We start from the raw sequence: 18,941 nt of genomic DNA on the forward strand, positions 1-18,941 counted from the left end.
AGAAGTCTACAGACAGGTACCCAGAAGATGGAGTGTTGCTAGCAAGAGGGGCGGACATTCGAGAGCCGGGAGGTCTGCCAGGTTAACATCAGGATGTTTCTTCTTCCCCAAGAGCGGCAGTTGGGAATGTAAGGAGGAAGCAGCTGTCTCGGAAACATGTTCTTTTCCCCAGGGTTCCATGGCAGGGTGATTATTATATGCCCAAATGTCCTGTAGTGGCATGGGATCCTCCTCGTAGTCCACGAGGTCCTCTTCGACCATATTACCTGCCAAAACAGTGATGCCCTAGACAACCGACCAGGAAACCGACCGTCGGAGAGAAAGGAATACCTGTTCGCGGGGTTCGACAGAGAAAAGAAAACCGCAGGGTAAACCAGGTGCAAGGAAAACCGGGAATGGTTGGTGCGCTTGTGCCTGTCAAAGGTCCGGGATACCTGCACACTGTCTGTAAACCGCCATGAATTTGTGTGTGCCAGGGTCGCCGCTAGGGTTAGGGTTCCACCATTGCGGGAAGAGAGCATACTAACCTATTGATTTGTTTTTATTTTTTATTTTTGCAGGTTGGCGTGGATGAAGTGGCTCTTACCTAAATTTATTCATGAGAAATATGGATGAATTTTTTTTTATTTTTTATTTTTTTGAAAACAAAGCTAAAGGAAAACTCTATCAGATCTCATTTTATTTATTTTTAATCTATTCTACCTTTAACTTGAAAGATTTTTTTTATTTCCTAGGTAAAAGAATGCTTCCAGTGAAGCCATCTACGGACTAAAAATTCAAAAATGCTCACATCTAGATTTAAAGTTTTTACTTGATTATTTGCAAGCATGTGAGTAACCTGTCTTATTCTTGGAGTTGGTGCAAGGTTCTTTTGAAACCAATCTTCAATATTGTTCTTGCTCTCCAAGAAGTACCTATTCAACATTTTCAATTTTCTCATCCGTAGATGGATTACTAAGAAATGGGGGGTTTAAAAATTGAATTTGAAACTAAATAAGTACGAAAAAAATCAAAAATCTCAAACTTGAACTCCTTTATGAAGATCTTGCTATCACCAGGTTTCACAAGTTAGTCCATAAAAAGAAATTGCAATAAAAATAACTTCCTAAGTCTATCTCCAAATCATCCTCCCCGGCAACGGCGCCAAAATGTTGGGTCTAAAATGCGAATGCAAATTAGAGTTTCATTTAATATCAATCTGAGTAAGTAAACTTCGAGGATCATCCAATATATATGGACTTAGAGACAAACTAAACTAAGCTAGGTGAAGAGATGCCAAATCTCCCTTACAAGAGGTCTTTCATTGGGATCTCCAACATCTATTTAGTCATTTAACAAAATGAAATCTAAATGCATTGTGACAAGTGCAAGAAATATTAAAGCTCCCTTACAGGAGATTGTTCATTAATATCTCAAACATATAAATTAGAAACTTTAACTAATGAAATCAAACATTAAATAAAAAAATCAGATTCATTGAAAGAAACATTAATACTTTCTTACGAAAGGTCATTCGTTAATATTTCAAACATATGAACCTAATGAAATTTACAAACAAACATAAAATGAAAGCTTACCAAAACAAAAGTGTACTTGCTAGACAATGGGGGCCCTTCCAAGGATTCACAAGCACATCAAAAGAGAAGTCAAATGTAGAAGATCAATGAAGCTCCATTTTATTTATCTTCAATTGAAAATTGCAATTACAAGTTCTACATTCCAAGAGGTTCTAAAATCTCCATTACAATGATTCCAAATTCTAACTTCTCATTACAAACTTATAAGATCCTAAGGTTCTAAATTCTAACTTCTCAATTCTAAATTCTAAATTCTAAAATTACAAATGAAGGAGATAACACTTCTATTTATACAAAAGCTATGATAACAAACTCATAAATGTGGATCCACTATTCCCTCTTCAAATCCACATATCTCTCAACCAATGGTGACACATAACCCTATCCTCCATGATCTTCTCCATGAGGTCCATGTTCTTATCCATGAGGTCCATGGTCTCCTCAAATTCGAATTTGAACATAGAGTGCCACATACGGGTGCCTTAGAAGCTTCCTTTGTACCTACACATGTCAACAAACTCATTCTAATTGTTAGGTATAAGTATATGGATATTATTTTCTAAAGTTTAACCACAAATTCACTTAAAAATACTAAGAATTAATAATGTTTTGGAAAACACAATGGTAACCCATTTAATGATGAAACTGAAGCTGATGTGGTGACATGGTGGTGGAATAGAGGTGAGAAAATGTGTGAATGGAGTGAAAGTGGATGTATTTTAAGGATAATTCTTAGGCCCAACACCAGCATAATAGAGACAAAATTATCCATGAAATCACAACCATATACACCACATATAATCCATCATAATACTCATATACATACCAGGAGAAACAACCTTTCATTAATGATGCAAAATCTAAACATGGGATGGATCTTCCATGTTCCACCTGACCGTAGAATGGCTGAGCCAAATCTCTCTTCAACCATTCACCCCCATGCCATATTCCAAGCATGAATGTGGGATCTCATAGAACACATCAATCAAAAACCATCTAAGGCTTCCAGAAGCCATTCACCTCAACCCATCAAACAATCATTCCACATAACTAGTGGACATCACTAAAACCATCATCCGATCGGTCTCCATCCCAGCCTTCCAGGGCTCTAGAGCATTTGTTCCATCTCAACACCCAAGACTAGTAACTCAACCCATGACTATTGTCATGCTATAGAGAATATGTTCCATCCCGACAACCAGGATTAGTAACTCAACCCACAACTATTGTCGGGCTTCTAGAGTGTTTGTCCAATGAAGGCTTCCAGGACTAGTAACTCAATCCACCAAGGGCTTCCACAACATTTGTCCAACCAAGGCTTCTAGGACTAATAACTCAACCCAAGTTGTTACAGGGATTCCAAAGTGTTTTTCCAACCAAGGCTACGGGACTAGTAACTCAAACCAAGTCGTTACAGGGCTTACAAAGCGTTTGTTTAACCAAGACTTCTAGGAACTAATAACTGAACCCAAGCTAAGGAAACATGAGAACCAACCAAAACAAAACAAGGAAATAAACCCACAATCTCCATGGATATCCAAGAAATGGAAATGCTAAGCAAATCCACTGTCAATCCAGGCAATCCTCCATGCCAGTGACAGATCATAACCAAGAAACCACATGCATGTGCCATGTATGCCAAAACTAGTGAGGAATCCATACACGTGACTCGATACCTACAAGCAAAACTCATTGTAGTTGTTGATACCGATGTCATCTTATGCTTCCTGCTCTTCATTTTCCTTCTTGCTCCAAAACTTCAAGTATGCCACACCCTCCAAGAGTGCTCCAAGAAAACTCTAAGTATCCAAGAGTATGATAAAGAGAGAATAACGAGAGAGCTCCAAAACTGAACTGATCCAGTATTGCCCACTGATCCCCATAATATTTTTTATTAATGAGGCCTCTATTTTCTTTATTTTCCATTACTTTCCTTCATTTTCCTCCTCACATGCAACTTGTGACTTTTCACCTTCCTTTTCTCCTAATTTCCATTATTTTCATAAATAAAATGCCAATAAATGCCTCATGCCTTTCCAAAGTCTTAGTCATTGCCTTTGTCAATTTCTGTAGCCATAATAAACTGAATCAACACCCATTAGGATGTTTCCCCCACCATTCATCTTGGAATATGTGTCCCATTAATCGTGGCCTTATATATTTTTTACATGGAATTTTCACCAGGGCTGTTACAAAACCCTCCCCCTTGGGGGAACACCGTCCTTGGTGTTCAATGACACTTATAACCAACAAGACTGTTGAAAACAAAACATACTACCCATGGAGCTTTATAACATATCTCGTTGCATTATTTACAATGACCACTGCTGAAACATGACTAACATATTGTTTACTGGAGCTTTATAACACAGTTTATTACGGTATTTACAATAACCACATATACACATCACATTTGCTTCAACCAACAAATAACCATATTGTCTATGGAGCTTTATAAATCCATATCGATACAGTATTTACAATAATGCACACATATGCACATTTTCTCAACCAACAAATAAAAAGGATATGATGCTCGCATCCGCAATAAGGGAATCCAGAGTTGCACACCTCCACCCTCGAAGTCCAGACTCCACTACAAAATCAAATCTGCATCCAATGTCTAGTGCTATAATCCTGCACCACTTGTCCTCTCAGTGAAAAATTACCAGCTCATTGTTAAAGGGCATACTCCTAATGTGCATCTGATTCCATATGGAAATGCTAATGACCAAAACAAATCCATTTGTGATCTTCTTTTCTATGCTATATAGTCCCTTGGCAAATCCGGTCATCCCCTTTCGTGCAGTCACTCACCTTCCAAGTTCCACTAACACCCCCATCTCGGGCATTCCATCCCTTAGCAAGGTTTCCCCGCATCGGAAGATACAAAAACCAAGGCATATCCCTGCCTCAAAACCATCATACTGGTCATAGCATGCTCATGGAAATCAATGGAAACTATTGGGTACTAGTGTCCCACAATGGCCCTGCTCTTGAAGTTATTTACCAACATATTGTTGCATTTTCCAATTCCTTTTGTTGTTGCTGCCAATTCTTGCAATCGATTTCAACCACTCAACTGGGCATGTTCATGCATTCCTGTTCCAAGCACATAACTTCCATTAGATTTAAAATAAATTGAAATAAATTCACATCATACCTCATTGGTAGCTCGTCAATAAGGTACATTTGCAATCATGTTTGCTTCCTATCACAACAAGTCAAACTAGCATATTTGACCAAATCAACATGTATAAAAATATCACATCAGGTTAGCTCAAAACATAGCCATCATAGATCAAAATCATAAATCACATGTAACCATCATAAACCAGAATCATAATTCACATGTAATCATCATATACCAGAATCATAAATCACATGCATAATAAAACTGAAATAAAATATTAATACTTATTTTTTAATCAATCCTTGGATTCCACCTTTGTCCTTATTTCATATGCACTCTGGGTCGGTTTCTGCACCCAAAAAACACCAAGTGCCTTCTCCTCAACCATGTGCACACACATATAGTGTACATCCCACACATACAATCGCACACGACATACCACACCATGCAATACATGCATCTACACCTGACATACAACACATACACCTACACCTACACCTAGTGTACAACACATCACAATACATATGCATGCACTTAGTGTACAACACAATACAACACGTATACATACACAATGTACATCACAAGACATGCATCCGCATACAACATGTGACACAAAAAATGCATACACATACACCTGATATACAACACAACTCATACATCTATATCCCATGTACAATGCCACACAATAAATTTACCTACACCTAATGTACAATACAACAAAATACATGTACTACACAAAGTACAACACAATGAATACACATGTCACGATACCTTGACTACACAATGCACATACAAAGTACTACCATCCCGCAACACATCATGTATGACATGCAAATAACACCACATGTACACTAGTACCATATATACAACATGTACACAGTACCATCTGTATACCGCACCACTTGCATAATGTGTGCATAACATCACATGTGCACGACACCATTTTCACAACATGTACACAATGCCACATGTACACTACACCACTTTTACAACGTGTACACAATACCACATGTACATAGTACCACATGCATGACATGTACACAACACCACATGCACGACATGTACACAGCACCACCTGAACACAGCGCCACTTGTACAACATGTACACAACACCACATGCACAAAGAACCACTTGTACAATCATGCACCGCACACCATATGTACATAGCACCACATGTACAACATGCACGCAACACCCATAGCACTGCATATCCAACATGTACATAGCATCATATGTACACAACACCACATATCCAACACGCGCAAAGCACCATATGCATACAACACCGCATATCCATCATGCACACAGTACAATATGTACACAACATCGTATATCCAACATGTACATAGCACCATCTATACCCAACATTGAATATGCAACATTCATACAACACTATCTATACTAACACCCTGTACATAATATTGCATAAACAACATGTACACACACTACATATGCACAATACTGCATGCGCACAATCATCACAGATGAAACATGTACAACATGTATGACATATGCACAACAGTAATACCACACATCCGAAACCACACTACCTCTACCAAGCAACCTTGCTTCCAGTGTCTTATCCATGCTTGTCCTAACATGCCGCAGACCACACTGCTTTCATTTCACTGATGTATCCCTTGGTATAACCTGTCCATAACATAGACATAATATAATCACATAATATCAACTCATAACCACATGATACTAACCTCATATATTTTTCATGACGACTCTTCCACTTGATTCCTCATAAACCAAGAACCTCTTCATGTCATTCGCCTGTGTAAACAATCATTCCTCCATAAGAACGATTCTTGGTGACCTTGTCAGACAATGACATAGATAGATGGACACATACATATATATACATAAACATTAGTATAAAACAATCATGGTCCCGTCAGACAACGACATACTTACACATACATATATATACATGACATACATACACCTACATGTATACATCTATAGACATCAACATAATCTTGATCATAACATAATTACCAGATATCAAGGTCAAGGTTAAGAGAACTTCCTTATCTGTTCTCACCATGCACAACATTGAGAACAACATTTTCCAATATAGTTAAGGCATATGATGCCTCCAATCCATTAACTTTACCTTTTCTGGTTACCTTTCTCATGTCTGTACTACCATTGTCTGTTTACCATGATGGACCCAACCAGTCCAACCGATTGTCATGGTCTTCCCTTCCGCTGTGCTTACTCATGCACAAAGCTTCATATGAATTCTTACATTACCTGTTGGGTTCCACACAGCTCTCCTGAGCTCCATCAAATTTCCTCTTTCCCAAACAATTACCAAGACACTCAAAACATAAAATGCAAACACAAGTAACAAACAAGAAGAAAACCATGAAAACCAATAACAACACGACTTCGCAAACAAAGTGGTACGGCCATACACTAGACATAAGCAAAGTCGCAAATCAAGCACAACAATTCATGAAGGACCAAAAGCACAAGACTAGCAACAAACACCATGACTCAATCTGCATGGTTCCACAGGGAAACTCAACTAGAGCCTTCTTCAAGATTTAGTGGCAACCTCTATTTCCATGCGACTCCATCATCGTACTTCCATCAACACATAATTGTCAGTGCATAAATAAACATAATAATACACTAGTTACGTTTCCTTGTTGTGTCAAGAACGTTGCCTTGTAGCTGAACACATATGTGCCATCTCTCAATGGAATCCAATTCCTTTGACAGATCTACAGGTAACTAGAAACTGGTTGATATACCTGTCAAATACATGTCCATAAATATAACACATATCCACATAATGTCAGACGAGATTAAGGTTGAGAATACTTCCCATACGCAAAACACTCATTCGTTTGGAGTTAGGGTTTCCAAACATAGCCAAATGAATTCTTGCCCAATTCCTTTCCTTTACCTTTTACCTTGTTGTAATTGAGGCTTACGATGTACTGTCGTGTCACCCAAATATTAGTTATATAAACATATCGACTATTACCTTGTCATACTAATACTAAGCATGTTTCCTGAAACTGTTTATCCATGTCAATCACATGTTCCAAATATCAAGACAATCATAATCTATCAATTTGAAATCAGCATTTAGAAAGACTAACAATCATGTCATAATCTATAGTCAACTCATATTCATTAGACATAATGCTACAACTATCAACTACATTCAAGTACATATCGGCTATCTCAACACATATGTTAGTGCAATCATCTTAAAACAAGATCATTGGAGCACATACTCATATTATGCAACTCATCAAACATTCAACCAACTTGCAAACATACCATGTTAAATAAATCAACTAGTTGACATGATAGACACCAAACACTCAACATCAAATAGACGACATAATCAAGAATGAAGCATCAAGTATACTACATAAGAAAATGCATACCTTAGTGTACCTCAGGGGAGGCTATCTTATCTACACAATCAATCTAGTTAGCAAGATATAACTTTACAACATGTCAACTCAAACATAAATAAGATCACAATATCCATAACACTAATTAACTAACATGTTCACATCATAAACTCATAAGCATTTATCATTTATGCATAGCAATCACATATGTACGATCAGTCTAGATTAGTAACACACAATGCATCATAATAAGTCGACTCATATTTGAATGTCATAACCCTAATCATCTGCATAGGCCAATCCAATTTAGAATGATACATATAACATCAAGTTATTAATGTTATAACCCTAATCGTCAAGTTAACTAACATATAACAACAATAATTTTAGGGTAGCATCAGATGTGCTCTAAGCCTCAAATTTTGCGGGGAGGGTTGGGCACAGGTATTCCAAAGAACCCATATAAGACTTTTGTTAAATTCCACCCAGAAATGATTTTATTAAAATAAATAATATTTTTAATGGGGTTCCAAAGTCTAAACTTAGGAAAATTAAAATATTGATGGGTATTAATCTAATTAGGGGTGAAACTTCTAGAAAAAGCCACATATCAAGCCAAAACGATCTGAGCCTTTGATTATGTTTTAATCTAGGTTGTTGGTTGTCCAACATGAAGATATAAGAAGGGGCTTGAGGGTCATTTGGAAAACACACAGAGAGATTGAGAAAATCGATTTTCTGAAGTGAAAAGTTCTCAGGAGGAAAATTGTTTGAGGAGATCTTGTAATAGAGGGGCAGTGAGAATCTGGGAGAAGAAATTTCCGGAGAGTACCAGGCAGAGGGAGATCATAAAGACGTCTAGAGGAAGGCTAATGCTGGCCTACACAATACTGACACAGAGGCAACATAGTCCTTGAGGGGAAGTCGAGTTTCCACTGAGGGAGTCGAAATTGAGTTGCCGGAAGCCAGGGTGTGAGTCTAGGAGGCAGAAAGTTGATTTCTCAGCCAATAGAGGATCTAGAGGAGAGACAACGTAAAACCTAGGAGGGGTGACGCAGTTTTGCGCAGAGACCACGTAGAGGGTGACGCAAAGCCTCCAGTGCAACAGGATTAGTCATTGATTCTCCAGTGACAAGGGGAGATCATTTCACCAGTCTTTTGTTTAGTATTACTCTGTATTGGATTGCTAGTTGAGAATCCTAAAATTGTACTCAAAATTTCTCCTGCATAATAATAAACCTTCAGAGTTGTTGCACCGGTTTTACCGCATTGGGATTTTCCGGGGACTATTTGTCCAAAAATAAATGTGTCCTATGTGTTGTATTTGTCTTTCTTGTTCAGCATTTTGTTTTTGCATATATGTAAATTAAGCGAAGGCTACAGATGTATTTGCTTCGATATTTACCTCAGAACACAGTAAATAACTTGCATGATTTAATCAAGTAGGAGAACTAACATCAGTTTGTTGCAGTAGGGATTCTCTCTTATGAATTTTCACAGTTAACCTACTCATCAACAACATATAACATGATCATCAAGTTATCTAACATAAGAAAAAATAACAACGCATACAACCACAGGTTACTATCATTCTTAACTATCCGACACGTGCATATAGCTACACTAATCAACTAACACCTATCATGAATGTAACCATAACATCAAAATACATCTACATAAATCTAACATATATAAAGCTAATACATATGACAATCCTTAACTTACATACCCGCATGCCAAACATACAATACATGTATGACGATATGCTCTTACTCCAAAGTCTAATGTTGCAACCTCATTATGATGATTTGCATCTCCTGCTCTATCTCAGCCAACACATTAGCATCATAACAACCAATAGCATCATGATGACCTAAATTGCATACCATGACTTCACAAGGCATGTTTGACCTACTATTCATGCATAACTATAACCAAAACCATACATGCATGAAAATTGCATAATCAACCATACACACATGAAGACATGCTTCACGACAACACTTTCAACCTTCACATGGAGACATCACTACAACCATGATCAACACCATGCAAATGCAACAAGCACATGGACTACATGCATAAGGAACACGTATGCAACCAACATGAAAGCATGATCAACACACAACCCAAGGAGAGCACAACCATGCTCTGATACCACTCTGTAACACCCTCCTCCCACATCTACCCAAGCAACCGGCCAGTCGGGGTAAACATGCGATGAGAGGCTACTATGATATGATTCAACCTCCTAGGTAACCTTAAGGAAATGGAATCGATGGAAACACAACACACAAACCTCCCTCAGGTGCTTCAGGACCCCCATGAGCTAATCCACCACTCTAAGTGCCCAAACTCTAAGTTAACCTAGCATTTAGATGCATTAAACCCAAATTCGCTCCCATGACAAGGCATGCATTGTGGTGGGAGTCAACAAACTGTAAAATTGGAATTATGGTGGGTGTCAACAAACTTTGAAATTGTTGTAGTTGAAGTTTCAAGAGCTGCAACTTCGATGCTTCCTAGTTGGTTTGTGATAGATCCTTGGAAGGAAAGTGATACAACCTAAAGGAATGTAGAGCATATAAGGGGGTACAATACCTTGGGTTGTGCAAATTAAAGGGAATGAGAAATTGATTGTTGGAATTGTTGCAAGAGGTGATGAAATTATTGTATATGTTTTGGGTTGGAGATCATGTATTGAGTAAAGGCTAAACACACTGGCACTAGAATATGTGTGTACACAAGGTCTAAACATTGGCATGGATGACATTAGCAGTAGTAGAAGCAGAGGTGTGGATGTGGAAGTTTCCTGCCGTTTGCATAGGCAAGGGTTGACACATCTTAATTGAGAATTGTTTTCCATGTGTTTGTCTTGCATATTTTAAAAATGTCACTTTCCTTCTATGGTGGTGGGAAAAAGCATTCTCACTTTAGATCTTATTTCATATAGAAGGTTATTAATGTGGAAGTCTCCTACGTACATTCCATCAAGATTTGCCTTTGTCTCGAGTATATGAACATTATATCTATCTATCTATCTATCTATCTATCTATATATATATATATATATATATATATATATATATATATATATATATATATATATATATATATCCTTTCCCAAAAAAAAGAGTAATTGGAGCCTCATCTCATATGGATGGCATTAATGGGTTATTTGGGTGTAGAGTTGGATGTACTTTCAAAGCCGGTGGATGCGTCGCTAACTACCTCGTGTTTGTAAAATAAATGTGTCAATTTTCCATTGTTGCACTGAGAGGCTCTCTTCAGTGTAATATGGAAGAGATGTTGAAATGTCCTTTCCTGTAAACATTTTGACTCGGTCAAATTTCTAGTGGTTTTTGGACTCTAGGTTTTGACAACCCATGATATTTGTGAACAATATAGTCTATTAAAGGGGAAAGACTCCAAGTAATGTAAATTTGTCCTTCAATGCCAATGTTATCCCAACAATTTTAATCTTTGATCCAATGATTAGGATTGGCGTAATGCCCCCTAGATGTTTAACATGAAGGATCTTGAAGGCCTTTGATAGAATCCCCAACACCCCCATGAACTACAGCTCCTTTGTTTCTTTATCTCGGATCAAACCTCATCACTCCACATGTATCTTCAAATGAAAAATGTTCAGAATTTTATATTCAATTGTTTCACTGTTCGACGGACCTAAATTGAGGCCTCACCACTCTCAATCGAGAGATTATTTCTCTTACACTCTATATACTCAACAACATTACCCAAAAAAATGACATGGTAATTTACTTTGGTTATTTAATGAATGAAATTCAACAATGTTGTACCATTAGTTTAAACAAGTTCAGTGTAAATATTCACAATCCTCAAAATGAATGAATGTTTGCCTTTCACTTTAATTGCATGAATCAAATTGAATCCTGAATCTTTGCCTCTGCCGTGAATCCAACAACGTTGAATTTAAAGAAAAAATTAATAAACACACATTTTTAATTACGTTTAACATTTAAGGTTTTCTTTTCTCACAGCTAGTTAACCATTCAGTTCGTGCCATTCCTAATGTTTCAAGTTTCCACCTATTAATGCTCTGTGGAACATTTAGGCCGATTAGCAAAGGATATTTAGGTGGGGAAACCATTGGACTCATGTAAATAGTGTGAAGAAGACAACGTTGTTGTTAGGTGTAAGTTATAGGGTAAGTAGCATGTTTATTTAAGTTGCAAGTATTTTGGAAATAACATAAATGATTTATACCACATGTACGAAGAAGAAAGATAAGAGGAGAGGGGATAATAGAAATTCGTAGTCTAACGAGGTGTAGGAGTTGCCTAGAAAGTTATGGAAATTCTGGTTATATTTAGAGAGAAAATTTGGCAAGGATTTTTATAAATCCAAGTTATAGTCGTTAAACTTCAAAATTTTAGGTGTTTTAGACTTTTTGGATTTTTGTAAATCCAAGTTATAGTTGTTAAACTTCAAAATTATTTTTGTAAATCCAAGTTATAGTTGTTAAATTTCAAAATTTAATCCATTTCCACCATCAAAAACACGATTCAGATACTTTTTTTTATTTCTTTCCACCATCAAAGACACGATTCATTTCCACCATCAAAAACACGATTCAATTTTTTTTTGATTTCCACCATCAAAAACACGATTCAAACACTGTCTTTACAAAAATTTTGAATGAAATTTTTTTACCCAGATTTTGCTCGGATTCTGGCCAAAAACACTGCCCTACAAAAAAATTTGAATTTTTTTTACCCAGATTCTGACCACTTTTAGCCATTCCTGCCATTCCTTTGCCTCGACGACTCCATTGTGTTTTCTTTCTCTATGAAAAAACGTATAATCCATGAAAGCAGGCTAATCTGACCAATTAATCCTTCTGCCCATCGCCAATTGAAGAAGTAGCAATCCATTGGCACAATTAAAAAGCACCACCATCTTATTTGACAGTTATGTTTTCATGTGTTGTTTACTATTCCAGACCCGCCCCAGATTCCGTTGAATTTAATTCTTTCAATTTCATTTTAGGCTGTACTTTCTGGTTGTCTCTTTTTCAAAGTTGCTCGCTTCCATTTATCATCGACAGGTGTTTTTGGTTCTTTTTCTTGCTTCCATTTATCATCGGACGGGTTTTTGGTTATTTTTCTCGATCTTTCCATTTCTCATCAACGGGTGATCTGTTCAATGTTTGTTTCTAAATCCAGATCTATATATCGTTTTATCTGTTAATCCAGAGAGAGAGACAGGCACACATATATATAGACCAATGATGTGTATGTCAAACGAATTACGCTTCTACGCTGTGAAATTTCCAGGGGGTTCCAATGTGAATTTGATTTCTATCAGCAATTTTAACAAATTCCTCGGGAAACAATCCAAAAATTTGTGAATTGAGGATGAGGACGTTGTGATAACTCCTTTTACTAATTTTATCGAGTACTAATCATTAAGTACTTGTGGCTTTTGGAGGGCAGTATGGAAATCCTAATTTCATGTTATCCTAATTTCAATTTTCTGTTATCATAATTTCGTCATCCTACTCAGTTCTTCAAGCTATGGGAAATCCCCAACAAGAGTATGGGATTGCATACTCTTCAAGGTGAACTCCCCCATGCATATTGATGAAATTGGGCAGGGTTTAAAAGCTCTGATAAATGAATTACAAAAACGGGAAAAGACCACCTTAATTGAACAACATAGAGATAGTTGATGAAACGGGGTGGGCAGGATTTAAAGCCTTTGGTGGATGATTGAAAAGGAAAAGACCACTTTATTTGAACAACATAGAGGTCGTTGTATTAGCTCCCTGTATCTGGTTCTCACAGAAACCGTCTCACGGGATTCCTTTTCTTGTTGGGAGCTCCCGGAGTGGTCCATTACTCATTCTACAGTTCTCTACCATGTTTTGAGGAACACTTGACACGTGGCCACAACGAGCTTGATGGAAGCTTGGTTATAAAGACTGATGTTTGGTCCCCAAGCTCACCGCTCAATCCCCTTCAGTCTTACACCATCATATCAGAGCGAGCAGAGTTTGGAAATGCCAAACGGGTGAAAGAAATCCGTGATAAATGTTGCAGATCTTTGCGTCCCATTTTCTACAAGACCTTACACATTTGGGAACGATCTCCTTAGCTCCTATTTTTTTTGTAATTGTTGTTTTCATTCGGAGTTGAAGCTAAGAAACAGGAGAAACTTGTAAATGGAAAGTCTGGTACTACGTGAGCTTTGCGCTTAGGTTTCAGCAATTTGGTTGGTTGTTCCATCAAATGTGTAAGCCTGTTAAAGAATAAACAGTATCAAAGTGTGAGCAAGTATCAATGGTCGGAGGTATGATTTCTTGGGTATTCAAGTTTTTTTTTATTCTTTTAAGTCTTTATTCCACATTATAGAATCATTATTCAGCAAACGTTTGGTATCAGAACAGTTTTATCTCTGCCTTGGTGTTTATGAACGACGTTTTGTCTTTGTTTGTCTCCGTGTTATTATGCTCTGTTTCATTAAGTTTTGAATTAGAAATTATGTAGAAACTGTTTTCGGAGGTTTTATGCATGCAACCCAACCCTCTTTCTTTCCCTTGCATTTTCCTACTGGTAATGTTGAGAAAGAGAGAAGTCTGATGGCTTTCTGCGTGTAGTTGATGCCACTGCTATAGAAAACCAAAGCCATTAGAGAAACCAGAAGAGGAAAGTGTTGTAAAACCTCCAGAGACTTTCAATAACCCAAAGCAAGTGTTAACTAAATTCTAAGAAATAACACCGGCATGTAAAAACAGTAGTGAAAGTATTATATTGGCTATCCACGCCCTTTTCAAAAACTAAGAATCCAACCATCCATAAGCTACTGTTCACCATTGTATTCTACTTTCCCAAACCAGAGAAGAAAGCCCCATAAGATCAGGTTATGAAGGCAAGCCATTGAGCCATTGGTTTGGCTCAATGCCATATTTTGAGAACTTTCTGAATTAAGGTATTTATTTGGAAATATGTCTAATTTTTGCTCAATATTTATGCTTATAATATTTATTTGTTTTAATTATATGCAATTTGAATAATTGTTGTGCAAATTTATAACTGTGCTCATATTTAATTTGCATGAATTGATTATTTCTATTCTAAATTAATACATGTTATTTTGGATGAGTATAAGAGACCGATTGATGAATGTTATGCATGAATATTATAGTTTTATTTATGCAATTTATAATTATTCTCATATCAAGTTAAGTCTAGTGATCCATATAATTTTTAATTGATTAGAGAATAGCCACAGCATCTCTAGTTAAATAATATTATATATTATGATTGATTAGGATCAGATAAAGAATATTTAGACATTAATTGTAATTAATTATACTAAATATAATAAATTTTATCCCCCAGGAATTTTTATTATATTTATATAATTAATTAGGATAAAATATCAAATTATTCATAACTTACTCACAGGAATTATGAATTAATAGTTTTATCATAAAGTTCAAATCTAAGATAGAATTTATATCAAATTATAATCATAATATACCCTTTAGAATTATGAATTAAGTGAATAATTTGGTAAATTTTACCATAAAGAATAATTGAATCTGCTTGAATTGAAAATTTAGTCCACGGAGAATTTTTATGTCATTAGATTCAATTTTAAGCATGATTTACATTGGTAAAGCATGAAATTTTATTTAGGACTCAAATTTAACATAAGCATGTGATCTTTAATTTTATGCAGTTGTACAACCTGCAAATTTCTCTGAAATTCGTTGTGATATCTCTGAACTTAAGGGAGATAACTATAAGGTCTGGAAGGAGAGAGTTCTCCTTCATTTGGGGTGGATGGACATAGACTGTGCTATTAGGAAAGATGAACCACCGGCACTCATTGATACCAACACTACAACGGACATCATGCTTTATGAACGATGGGAGCGATCTAATCGCCTAAGCATGATGTTCATTAAGACTAAAATTTCAGCTGGTATTCGTGGTTCTGTTGATCAGCATGAAAAGGTCTGAGACTTGCTGAAAGCCATTGGTGATCAATTCGTCACTTCAGACAAGGCACTAGCAAGCACCGTAATCATGAATTTCTCATCCCTAAGGCTCACCAGTGTGAAAGGTGTACGCGAGCACATCATGCAAATGAGGGACAATGTGGCTCAATTGAAGAAACTCGAGGTTGAAATATCGGAGTCCTTCCTGGTGCACTACATCATGAAAACCCTTCCACACCAATACGGACCCTTCAAAATCTCATACAACACACAAAAGGATAAATGGTCAATTAATGAACTCATGACCATGTGTGTTCAAGAGGAAGGGAGACTTGTGATGGAACTAGGAGAAAGTACAATGCTGGCAACATGTGGAAAGGGAAAATCTCAAGCCACTCAGAAAGGGAAAGGTAAAGTACCTCCCCAAGCCAATATCAAGAAGGATTCCAAGTGTTTCTTCTGTAAAAAGAAGGGACACATGAAGAAGGAATGCACCAAATTTTAGAAATGGCTTGCGGACAAAGGTAATCCAATCTCGTTTGTTTGTTATGAATATAATATGATTAATGTCAATATTAACACTTGGTGGATTGATTCTGGATCAACAATTCACATTTTGAATTCCTTGCATGGTTTGCAAAACCTAAGGAAGCCAGTGGGAAGTGAGCAAACCATCTTATCAAGAAACAAGATGTGCTCGCATGTGGAAGCTATAGGAACATGCTATTTAACTTTAAGTAGTGGCTTTGTTTTAGAATTAGAAAAGACCTTTTATGTTCCAAGTTTTTCTAGAAACTTAATTTCAGTTTCAAGGCTTGTACATTTCGGATATTCCTTTAACTTTTCAGAAACATCTTTCAGTTTGTTTTATAAATTTGATTGTGTTGGGAATGGTACTTTGTCTGACGGTCTTTACTGCATTAATTTACAAAACAATGTCACTTATGATTCAATGCATGTTCACACTGGCACTAAAAGATGTGTTATTAATGAGGATTCCTCTAAATTATGGCACCGGAGATTAGGTCATATCTCCATAGAAGAATTAAAAGATTAGTAAATGAAGGGATACTTAATACTTTGGATTTCACTGATTTTGAGACTTGTGTGGACTGCATAAAGGGAAAGCAAACCAACAAGTCAAAGAAAGGTGCAAATAGGAGTTCGTACATATTAGAGATCATACATATTGATATATGTAGTCCAAACACGGACTTACATGGTCAGAGATACTTCATCTCTTTTATAGATGATTACTCACGATATATGTATCTCTACATGCTTCATAAAAAGAACGAAACATTAGATGCCTTTAAGATATTTAAGGCTGAAGTAGAGAAACAATGCGGCAAGCAAATTAAGATCGTGAGATCAGATAGAGGTGGAGAATATTATGGTAGATACACAGAAGATGGACAAGCACCTGGTCCATTCACAAAATTTCTTCAAGAGCATGGGATTGTTGTCCAGTACACCATGCCTGGTTCACCCGATCAGAATGGTGTAGCAGAAAGAAGAAACCAAACATTATTGGACATGGTGCGGAGTATGCTTAGCAGCTCCAATCTTCCTAAATCCTTGTGGACTGAAGCACTTAAGACGACAGTGTATATATTAAACTGAGTTCCAACCAAGGATGTTCCTAAAACACCATTTGAATTATGGAAAGGTTGGAAACTAAGTTTGCGACATATGCGCATTTGGGTATGCCCGTCTGAAGTAAGAATTTATAATCCACAAGAGAAGAAACTGGACCCAAGGACCATTAGTGGGTATTTCATTGGATATGCTGAAAGGTCTAAAGGTTACAGATTTTATTGTCCATCTCACAGTACTAAAATTGTGGAATCAAGAAATGCAAAGTTTCTTGAAAATGACTTGATCAGTGGGAGCGATCAAACTAGAAACGTAGTTTCTGAGAATGATCATTTAGAATCTCAACCTTCCACCTCAAGTGATAGATTGGTTATTGTTCGTAGCACCCCTCAAGTACAAACACGTGTTGAACAACCAATTGTTAAAGTTCCACAAGCTGCTGACGACATTCCAGTAGATCAGGTAGTTCAAGAGTTGCCAATAACTTTTGAACAACGAGTTGAACCACATACTTCTCAGGAAAATGATGGTACAACATTAAGAAGATCTATTAGACCAAAGAGATCAGCAATTCCTGATGATTATGTTGTGTATCTGCAAGAATCTGACTACAACATTGGCGCCGAAAATGATCCTGAGTCCTTTTCACAAGCAATAAGTTGCAAAGAATCAGAATTATGATACGATGTCATGAAGGAAGAGATGAATTCTATAAAGAGTAATGGAGTCTGGGATCTTGTTGAGTTGCCTAATGGTATAAAAGCCATTGTATGTAAATGGGTCTTTAAGACAAAGAAAGACTCATTAGGCAACATTGAGAGATACAAGGTAAGACTCATTGCTAAGGGATTCACTCAGAAAGAAGGAATCGATTACACGGAGACTTTCTCTCCTGTATCTAAGAAAGATTCCTTGCGCGTTATTTTGGCATTAGTAGCCCATTTTGACTTAGAGTTGCAACAAATGGATGTGAAAACGACATTTCTCAATGGAGATCTAGAAGAGGAGGTTTACATGAAACAACTTGAAGGATTCCCCTCTAGTGATGGTGAGCAATTGGTTTGCAAGCTCAAGAAATCCTTATATGGTTTAAAACAAAAATCCCGCCAATAGTATTTGAAATTCCATAATGTAATTTCTTCATTCGGTTTTGTAGAAAACATTATGGATCAATGTATATACCTGAAAGTCAGTGGGAGTAAAATCTGTTTTCTTGTTTTATATGTGGATGACATTTTGCTAGCAACCAATGATA

General features: G+C 36.7%; 1 protein-coding gene across 1 annotated transcript in view; it reads left to right on the forward strand.

The window, feature by feature from the left end:
• The first annotated feature begins 395 nt into the window (after positions 1-395).
• LOC149250208 (ubiquitin-conjugating enzyme E2 20-like) overlaps positions 396-18,941 on the forward strand; it is a 37,885-nt gene continuing 19,339 nt past the window's right edge. The window contains exon 1 of the mRNA XM_089453577.1: positions 396-443. Within this exon, the coding sequence (XP_089309703.1) occupies positions 396-443 (48 nt within the window). The remainder of the gene's footprint in view (positions 444-18,941) is intronic.

This window comes from Pinus tabuliformis, chromosome 7, assembly GCF_031772625.1.
Source record: "Pinus tabuliformis cultivar Carrire ecotype Pingquan chromosome 7, CPIR1, whole genome shotgun sequence".
In the NCBI taxonomy this organism is placed as follows: domain Eukaryota; kingdom Viridiplantae; phylum Streptophyta; class Pinopsida; order Pinales; family Pinaceae; genus Pinus; species Pinus tabuliformis.